At 50.4% G+C, this 10,000-nt stretch overlaps 1 protein-coding gene and 1 pseudogene across 6 annotated transcripts in view; both read right to left on the bottom strand.

Moving 5' to 3' along the window:
• Positions 1–10,000, bottom strand: part of RCC1 (regulator of chromosome condensation 1) — a 42,434-nt gene that overhangs the window by 23,201 nt on the left and 9,233 nt on the right. For 2 of the 6 annotated variants that reach the window (XM_025388849.1, XM_025388855.1), the window contains exon 4: positions 3,311–3,448. The exons of 1 other annotated variant lie outside the window; for it this stretch is intronic. Coding sequence is in view for 3 of the 5 variants with exons in the window: in XM_025388835.1 (XP_025244620.1) it covers positions 1,892–2,044 (153 nt within the window). In the remaining 2 variants the exon portion in view is untranslated. Of the gene's footprint in view, positions 1–1,891; positions 2,059–3,310; positions 3,449–10,000 lie in introns of those variants that run through there. 3 more of the 6 variants (XM_025388827.1, XM_025388842.1, XM_025388835.1) reach the window with 2 other exon arrangements.
• LOC112616465 lies at positions 2,606–2,703 on the bottom strand (annotated as a pseudogene).

The raw sequence follows: 10,000 nt of genomic DNA, 5'->3' as shown, positions 1-10,000 counted from the left end.
AGGAGTTTCTCACTTGGGATCCCCACTGGATACAACCTGTGCCTTGGGTCTATGTGTTCATTTTTCCTGGGGGAAGGGACCCACAACTTCCACTAGATGTTGGAATCACTGCTTTATGAAAATGATAGGATATTACTATTTGGGAGGCTGAGACAGGAGAATCGCTCGAACCCGGGAGGTGGCGGCTTCAGTGACCAAGAGCACGACACTGCACTCCAGCCTGGGCGATAGAGCAAGATTCCGTATCAGGAAAAAAAAAAAAAAAAATTGGCCGGGTGCGGTGGCTCACACCCGTAATTCCAGCACTGTGGGAGGCCGAGGCGGGTGGATCACCTGAGGTCACGAGTTCGAGACCAGCCTGGCCAACATAGTGAAACACCGTCTCTACTAAAAAAAAAAAAAAAAAAAAAAATTAGCGGGGCCTGGTGGCGCTGTTCCTGTAGTCTCAGCTAGCTACTCCGCAGGCTGAGGCAGAATTGCTTGAACCTGGGAGGCGGAGGTTGCAGTGAGCCAAGATCGCACCACTCCACTCCAGCCTGGGTAATAACTCTATCTCAAAAAAAAAAAAAAAAAAAAAAATTATATCCTCACCACATGCCCCCTACCATTGCTATAAAGATAAGGAAACCAATGCTCTGGGGGACTGGGTGGGTTGCCCAAGGGCATCTGATGAGAAAGTTGTAAAGAGGAACAGAACAGGATTCCTGCTCTTGGGATGTCTTTGAAACAAGAGCCTCGGGAACTCCTAATTCATCTGTCCAGGTTTCACTCTGATGTCCTTCTTGGGGCAATCCTTCCCTGCCTCCTCCACCCCGCAGTGTTCCTTAGTCTTGCACCCAAGACCCTTCATGACCCAGCCCTTGCTGTATCATCTTGTTACTCTCCTCCAGTCACCTCAAGACCTGTGATATCCCTGACCACAATATCTATACTTTCATGCCTTTGCACGTGCAGTCCCTCTGCCTGAATCACCCTAATCCCACTACCCTCAGACTGCCCGAAAAACTCTGTTCCTTCAAAACCCCATTCAAGAGTCACTTCACCTAGAAAGCCATCCCTGAGCCTCCTGGGTAGGGCAGGGGGTTCCCCTGAGGGTTCCCGTAACACCCCACACACTCAACTTTTGCTAGGGCACACAAGTCACACGTGGTCGAAGTTAGGTCAATATGTGATGAAGGAAGACTTGCCAGTAGCGTTCGTCGCCCGGGCTCCAGAGCATAGTTCGCTAATGACACAGGCCTGCCCTTCTCACCACTGTCCCCCAGCCCCGCAAGAGCGGCACGGAATAGATGGCCAGCAAATAATTTGCTGACAGACTGAGCTGCTGCGGAGTTCGAGACACACGGCTCCCAAAGGTCCACAGCGGTGCCTGGGTGCCCGCCGACGCTGGGACTTCTCTCGCCGCAGCAGACCCCCAACTATCCACTCTCGAGCTCCGAAGATCCACCCTCTCCCGGGCATGGCTCCCTGCCAGCTCTGCAAACCGCCTTCTCCAAACGCATGCTGGACAAAACCATCCTCCTCGCGGCAGAGACCCATCCCCCGCCCCGGCGGCCGCGCGCACCCGGCCTATCGCGCTCGCGCCGTTTGAATCTCCCGCCTGCGCGGGCGCCGCGGTGCGGGCGTGAGAGGCGCGGCGGCGGAGGGGCAGCGCGGCCCTAGCTCCGGCGAGGCGGGGCCCAGCGGCCGCTGGAGCGCCCCGCGGGGCCGGGGAATCGCGAGCCCGCATCGCGCCTTCCTGCCTCCGGGCTTCACGTGGGGCCAGCGCCGCGAGACACGGGCGAAAGCGGGCAGCGACCCAGGCCCGCGTGGACCGGCCCGTGCTCCGGCTGTGGCCACCCCGCGCACCGCCCTCTGCCCAGACCCTCCGCGCGCCCTGAGCGAGACCTACCTCGGTGCACGTCGGCCACAAGGAACTCCAGCGCTCCCCGCCGGGCCGCGAACTGCCCCAGAGCATGCGCTCTGCAGGCCTCTGGCCCCGACCCGGGCGAGAAAGGAAAACAAAGAGCCCGGCGGCCTCTGGCGGCCATCCCAGGATCTGCATGTGGCGCGCTCCCGGGCTGGGGGGAGCTCTTGGCCAGGCTGGCTCCCCTGGCCCGGTTCCAGTGGGTGTGTATTTTGGAAACCCCAAATCGGGACACGTGGACTAACAACCAGAAAGACTCCTTGAATTCGGTCTGTTTAGGAAAATCTCGTGCAGTAGGGTCTGTACGGAGAAAAAAGATACTCATCTTCCCTACCCTCCAGAGGGCATGGAGAAGGATGAAAAATCAGACTATCAGCAACCACACAGCGCTATGACCGTGATACCCACAGGGGCATCTTACTCAGCCCGGGGCTTAAGAACGGCTTTCCAAGTTAAGTCTAGGAGGGCAGGACATCCTAGGAGAAGCGACATTTGCAATGACAGGGAACCATGAGAACCCCGGGGAGGTTGTGGGAAACTGCCAAGTAGGTGGGAGCAGAGGGTGCCTGTGGGAGTGACAGATCATGGATGCAGGGTCTTGTGTGTCTAAGGGGTCCAGCCTGTATCCTGAGGCAGTGGGGATATATGAGGATTTGGGCACGGGAATGGCATGATCAGATTTTTTTCCCCGTGAGTTAACATCAGATGGGTATGTGCCCATGTCTTAAGGTTTGAGGGAGGCACATCTCACATGCGTGTGAACACCCAGTCATCATTCTTATGAGCTACAAAAGCATCCCGATATGATCAGATCTTATAGAACAAAATAGAGAATGGACTTGGGGAAAACGGGAGCCAAGTGGGGAAGAGCAAGAGGAACGAGAGAGACCAGATAAAATAGGAGATAAGGGTGTGAGTTGGGGTTGGGTTGGAGATGGAAAACAGATACCAAGAAAAGGCTGTCTCTTGTTAACACACCATTCTTCAGGATGGATACAAACAGTTCTTCAGGATTTCAGGTGTTCCCTGAAACCCTTGCAAATGATGTTTTGTCGATTTCATGTTAATTCAGACTCTGAGTCATTCTACTGTACCCAAAGTCTAGATGGACACTTTTGATGAGTTCTTACCAACTGAACTTTTTTTTTTTTTTAGACCGAGTCTCGCTCTTGTCAGCCAGGCTGGAGTGCAGTGTTGCGATCTTGGCTCACTGCAACCTCTGCCTGCCGGGTTCAAGCGATTCTCCTGCCTCAGCCTCCTGAATAGCTGGGATTACAGGTGACTGCCACAACACCTGGCTAATTTTTGTATTTTTAGTAGAGACAGGGTTTCGCCATGTTGGCCAGGCTGAATTTCTATGCAGGGCCTGCCACAAAGGACTCCCCCGTCTTCAGAGTTTCTTACCTCTCCAAGTTTACTTCTGCCTCCATCATGGACTCCTCTTTTGGATGATGTACTGTGAAATTTCTCCAACTTTTAACCTGGGATCTCTGATCTCCCTCTCTCTCTCTGCTGTCTTCCTCCAAGATCTTATTCATGTAGCTTCATGTAATAATAATAAGTGATGATGATTATTATTGCCTATTTTGTAAGAGCCTTTATTTTGTTAACTACAGAAACATATCCATGTCAGCTCATTTGTTCCTCATGAAAACCTCATGGCAGTTGGAATATAAGAAAACTGAAGTTTAAAGAGGTAAAGCAAGTTTTCTGGGGTAATCGCACAAGTGGTGGAAGGTAACCTGAACTCTTTCTTTGTTTTTTTTTTGACATGGAGTCTCACTCTGTTGCCCAGGCTGGAGTGCAGTGGCGCAATCTCGGCTCACTGCAACTGGGTTCAAGCAATTCTCCTGCCTCAGCCTCCCGAGTAGCTGGGATTATTACAGGCGCTCACCACAACACCCGGCTAATTTTTGTATTTTTAGTAGAGACAGGGTTTCACCATCTTGGCCAGGCTGGTCTTGAATTCCTGACCTCATGATCCACCCACCTCAGCCTCCCAAAGTGCTGGGATTACAGGCGTGAGCCTCTGCACCCAGCCTTAATTTTTGTACTTTTAGTAGAGATGGGGTTTCTCCATTTTGGCCAGGCTGATCTCAAACTCCTGACCCACCCAGGCTAGAGTGCTATGGCATGATTTCAGCTTACTGCAATCTCTGCCTCCTGGGTTCAAGCGATTCTCCTGCCTCAGCCTCCCGAGTAGCTGGGATTACAGGTGCCCACCACCATGCCCAGCTAATTTTTGTATTTTTAGTAGAGACAGGGTTTCGCCATGTTGGCCAGGCTGGACTTGAACTCCTAACGTCAGGTGATCCACCCGCCTCGGCCTCCCAAAGGGCTGGGATTACAGGCATGAGCCACCGTGCCTGGCCATTTTTTGTATTTTTAGTAGAGACCAGGTTTCACATTTTTGCCAGGCTGGTCAGGAACTCCTGACCTCAGATGACCCGCCCATCTTGGCCTCCCAAAGTGCTGGGATTACAGGCGTGAACGACTGCACCTGGCATTTATTTATTTTTTAGTTTTATATTTGTATTTTTTATTTTATTTTGAGATGGAGTCTCATTCTGTTGCCCATGCTGGAGTGCAGTGGTGCAGTCTCGGCTCACTGCAACCTCTGCCCCATGGGTTCAAGCAATTTTCCTGCCTCAGCCTCCGGACTAGCTGGGATTATAGACACGCACCACCATGCTAGGCTCATTTTTGTATTTTTAACAGAGACTGGGTTTCACCATGTTGGCCAGGCTGGTCTTGAGCTCTTGACCTCAAGTGATCCACCCACCTTGGCCTCCCAAAGTGCTGGGATTACAGGTGTGAACGACCGTACCCCACCCCAGTTGTTCTTTTGAGACTGAGTCTCACTCTGTCACCCAGGCTGGAATGCAGTGGCAGGATCTTGGCTCACTACAACCTCTGCCTCTCGGGCTCAAAAGATCCTCCTGCTTCAGCCTCTCGAGAAGCTGGGAACATGGATGTGCACCACCATGCCCAGCTAATTTTTTCTTTTTTTTTTTGAGACAGAGTCTCACTCTGTTGCCCAGGCCGGAGTATAATGGCATGATCTCGGCTCACTGCAATCTCTGCCTCCTGGGTTCAAGTAATTCTCCTGTTTCAGCCTCCTGAGTAGCTGGGATTACAGGTGTGTGCCCGGCTAATTGCCCATCTAATTTTTGTACTTTTGGTAGAGACAGGGTTTCACTATGTTGGCCAGGCTGGTCTTGAACTTCTGAGCATCAGCAGTCAGCCTGCCTTGGCATCCCAAAGTGTTGGGATTACAGGAGTGAGCCACTGCAACCAGCTGATATGGAGGTCCTGGTTGTAATAATGTACTGTGGGTTTTATAACATATATAAAAGTAAAATACATGACAGTATCAAAGACTATATAGTGAGAAATGGAAGAAATATTTTTATTTTTATGTATGTATGTATGTATTTATTTTTTTTTGAGACGGAGTCTCGCTCTGTGGCCCAGGCCGGAGTGCAGTGGCACGATCTCCGCCCACTGCAAGCTCCGCCCCCAGGGTTCATGCCATTTTCCTGCCTCAGCCTCCTGAGTAACTGGGACTATAGGCGCCTGCCACCACGCATGGCTAATTTTTTTGTATTTTTAGTAGAGATGGGGTTTCACCCTGTTAAGCCAGGATGGTCTCAATCTCCTGACCTTGTGATCCACCTGCCTCGGCCTCCCAAAGTGCTGGGATTACAGGCGTGAGCCACTGCGCCTGGCCAGAAATTTTTTTTTTTTTTTTTTTTTTTGAGACGGAGTCTCGCTCTGCCGCCCAGGCTGGAGTGCAGTGGCCGGATCTCAGCTCACTGCAAGTCCCGCTCCCCAGGTTTATGCCATTCTCCTGCCTCAGCCTCCCGAGTAGCTGGGACTACAGGCACCCGCCACCTCGCCCAGCTAGTTTTTTTGTACTTTTTAGTAGAGACGGGGTTTCACCGTGTTCGCCAGGATGGTCTCGATCTCCTGACCTCGTGATCCGCCTGTCTCGGCCTCCCAAAGTGCTGGGATTACAGGCTTGAGCCACCGCGCCCGGCCAGCCAGAAATATTTTTAAGTGTTTTTTGTTTTTTTTTGAGATGGAGTCACTCTGTCGCCCAGGCTAGAGTGAGTTCAGTGGCGTGTTCTCAGCTCACGGCAACCTCTGCCTGCCGGGTTCAAGCAATTCTCCTGCCTCAGCCTCCTAGTAGCTAGGACTACAGGTACATGCCACCAAGCCTGGCTAATTTTTGTGTTTTTAGTAGAGAGGGGGTTTCACCATGTTGGCCAGCCTGGTCTCAAACTCCTGACCTCAGGTGATCTGCCGGTCTCAGCCTCCCAAAATGCTGGGATTACAGGCGTGAGCCACCGGACTCGGCCTTTTTTTTTGAGACGGAGTTTCGCTCTGTCGCCTAGGCTGAAGTGCAGTGGGACGATCTCAGCTCACTGCAACCTCTGCTTCTAGGTTCAAGTGATTCTTCTGCCTCAGCCTCCCAGGTAGCTGAGACTACAGGCGAGCACCACCACACCTGGCCTGTTTTGTTTTTTTTTTTCATTTTTAGTAGCGGTGGGGTTTCACCATACTGGCCAGGCTGGGGAAGATTCTTATACTACAGGTGAACTGGTTTAATATCAATGGAATGTAAACTATTATAAATTAAAAATGTACAATATGGCTGGACATGGTGACTCATGCCTGTATTCCCAGCGCTTTGGGAGGCCAAGGTGGGAGGATTGCTTGAGCCCTGGAGTTCAAGACCAGCCTGGACAACATCGTGAGACCTTGTCTCTACAAAAAATACAAAATTTAGCCAGCCATAGTGGCACATGTCTGTGGTCTTCACTACTCAGGAGAGCAAGCTGGGAGGATCATTTGAACCTGGGAGTTCCAGTTCGAGGCTGCAGTGAGTCATGATCTTGCCACTGCACTCCAGCCTGGGTGACAGAGTGAGACCCTGTCCAAAAAAAAAAAAAGTAAATCGCCTAAAGTCTCCAATTAAAAGGCAGAGACTGTCATACTGAAAAACCTAAAATGTTACCTACAAGAAATAAAATTTAAAAATAAGGCCAGGCACAGTGGCTCATGCCTGTAATTCTAGCACTTTGGGAGGCCAAGGCAGGCAAATTGCCTGAGCTCAGGAATTTGAGACTAGCCTGGGCAACATGGTGAAACCCCATCTCTACTAAAATACAAAAAATTAGCCAGGCATGGTGGTGCATGTGGTAGTACCAGCTACACTAGAGGCTGAGACATGAGAATTGCTTGAAGCTGGGAGGCAGAGGTTGCAGTGAGCTGAGATCGCACCACTGCATTTCAGCTGGGCAAAAGATTGAGAATGTGTCTCCAAAAAATAAATGAATATGTAAATAAATATGCTCAGCCAATGCTGGATCTGCAAAAAGAAAAATAATACAAAAGTAAATACACAAATAATAAATTTGTACAAAAAGTAAAAGATACACTGTTGTTTTGTTTTTGAGTCAGGGTTTGCTCTGTTACCCAGGCTGGAGTGCAGTGGTATAATCATTAGCTCACTGCAGCCTCCACCTCTAGGGCTCAAGTGAGCCACCTCAGCCTCCCCAGTTGCTGGGACCACAGGCATACAGCACCACCCCTGGCTAATTTTTGTATTTTTTTGTAGAGACAGGCTTTTGCTATGTTGCCTAGGCTACTGTAACACTAGTCAAAAGAAAGCTGGTGGCCAGCTGTGGTGGCTCACGCCTGTGAACCCAGCAGTTTGGGAGGCCGAGGCAGGTGGATCACTTGAGGCCAGGAGTTGATGACTAGCCTGGCCAACATGGTGAAACCCCGTCTCTACTAAAAATACAAAAAAATTAGCTGGGCATGGTGGTGCGTGACTGTAATTCCAGCTACTCTGGAGGCAGAAGCTGCAGTGAGGTGAGATTGTGCAACTTCACTCTGGCTTTGGTGACAGAGTGAGACTCTTGTCTAAAAAAAAAAAGAGGCCGGGCGTGGTGGCTCACGCCTGTAATCACAGCACTTTGGGAGGCTGAGGCGGGCGGATCACGAGGGCAGGAGATGGAGACCATCCTGGCTAACACGGTGAAACCCTGTCTCTACTAAAAATACAAAAAATTAGCCGGGCATGGAGGCATGCACCTGTAGCCCCAGCTGTGAGACTCCGTCTCGAAAAAAAAAAAAAAGAAAAGAAAATAAAGATGGAGGTATGCAGCTATGAGCAAATTGCTAAAGTTTTCTGAATTTCAGTTTATTATTAAAAAATAGAAACAAAGCCTACTTCACCATTTTGTGAGATTAAGAAAAAAAAAAGCTGGAGTGGGAGACAAAGTAGATTTTACAGCGGAGTATTTAAAGGAGTCAATCAATCAAGAGACAATATCTAAAACATAGTTGTATAACTATATACAACTAATAACAGAACTTCAAAATACATGAAGCAAAATACATGAAGCAAAAACTTATAGAACTGCTAGGAGAAATATAAAAATCCACAATTACAGTTGGAGATTTCAATATCCCTCTCAATAAATGATAGAGCGAAGTAGGTATGAAACTAGCAAGGACAGCCAGGCACTGTGGCTCACGCCTGTAATCTCAACACTTTGGGAGGCCGAGGCGGGCAGATCACCTGAGGTCAGGAGTTTGAGACCAGCCTGGCCAACATGGTGAAACCCTGTCTCTACTACAAATACAAAAATTAGCTGGCCAGGCATGGTGGCTCACGCCTGTAATCCCAGTACTTTGGGAGGCCGAGGCGGGTGGATAACCTGAGGTCAGGAGTTTGAGCCCAGCCTGGCCAACATGGCAAAACCCTGTCTCTACTAAAAAAACACAAAAATCAGCTGGGTGTGGTGCAGGCGCTTGTAATCCCAGCCACTTGGGAGGCTGAGGCAGGAGAATCATTTGAACCCAGGATACAGAGGTAGCAGTGAGCCCAGATCATGCCATTGCACTCCAGCCTGGGAGACAGAGAAAGACTCCATCTCAAAAAAAAAAAGATCAGCCTTGAGGCTAGGGGCAGTGGCTCACGCCTGTAATCTCAACACTTTGAGATGCCGAGGCAGGCGGATCACTTGAGGTCAAGAGATTGAGACCAGCCTGGCCAACATGGTGAAACTCCCGTCTCTACTAAAAAATACAAAAAAACATTAGCTGGGCATGGTGGTGTACGCCTGTAATCCCAGCTACTTGGGAGGCTGAGATGGGAGAATTGCTGGAACCCGGGAGGCGGAGGTTGCAAGTCAAGATGGCTCCATTGCACTCCCTCCTGGAGACAGAGTGAGACTCGGTGGCGAAATAAAAAATAAGGCCAAGCGCAGTGGCTCACGCCTGTAATCCCAGCACTTTGGGAGGCTGAGGCGGGCAGATCACAAGGTCAGGAGATCAAGACCATCCTGGCTAACATGGTGAAACCCTGTCTCTACTAAAAATACAATAGCTGGGCGTGGCGGCGTGTGCCTGTAGTCCCAGCTGCTGGGGAGACTGAGGCAGGAGAATGGCATGAACCCAGGAGGTGGAGCTTGCAGTGAGCCGAGATCATGCCACTGCACTCCAGCCTGGGCGACAAAGCGAGACTGTCTTAAAAAAAAAAAAAATCGGAATTGGATACTGTATCCTTGATTCCTGAGAAGTCAGAAAAGAATGTTGGGAGGCCAAGACGGGTGGATCACAAGGTCAGGAGATCGAGACCATCCTGGCTAACATGGTGAAACCCCGTCTCTACTAAGAAATACAAAAAAAAACCTAGCCAGGCGAGGTGGCAGGCGCATGTAGTCCCAGCTACTCGGGAGGCTGAGGCAGGAGAATGGCGTGAACCCGGGAGGCGGAGCTTGCAGTGAGCTGAGATCCGGCCACTGCACTCCAGCCTGGGAGACGGAGCAAGACTCCGTCTCAAAAAAATAAAAAAAGAAAGTTGGGGGAATGACCAAGCCTTCTTAATGCAGGGATTCTGAGTGAGCAGCTCATGGCTCACCTAGCAGGGAGCCCCATGGTTGTGCTTTGAGGACGCTGTGGACTCCCTACAATGTCAGCAACTGCTGTGTGCACATGGAGCTCTCCATTTCTCTCCAGAGAAGTCCTGTAGTTCTTGGCAAATCTTTTTCAAAGGGGTCCCATGACTCCAGAAACATT

The sequence above is a fragment of the Theropithecus gelada genome, chromosome 1 (assembly GCF_003255815.1).
Source record: "Theropithecus gelada isolate Dixy chromosome 1, Tgel_1.0, whole genome shotgun sequence".
NCBI classification, from domain to species: domain Eukaryota; kingdom Metazoa; phylum Chordata; class Mammalia; order Primates; family Cercopithecidae; genus Theropithecus; species Theropithecus gelada.
This window is presented reverse-complemented; position numbering and strand designations above follow the sequence as displayed.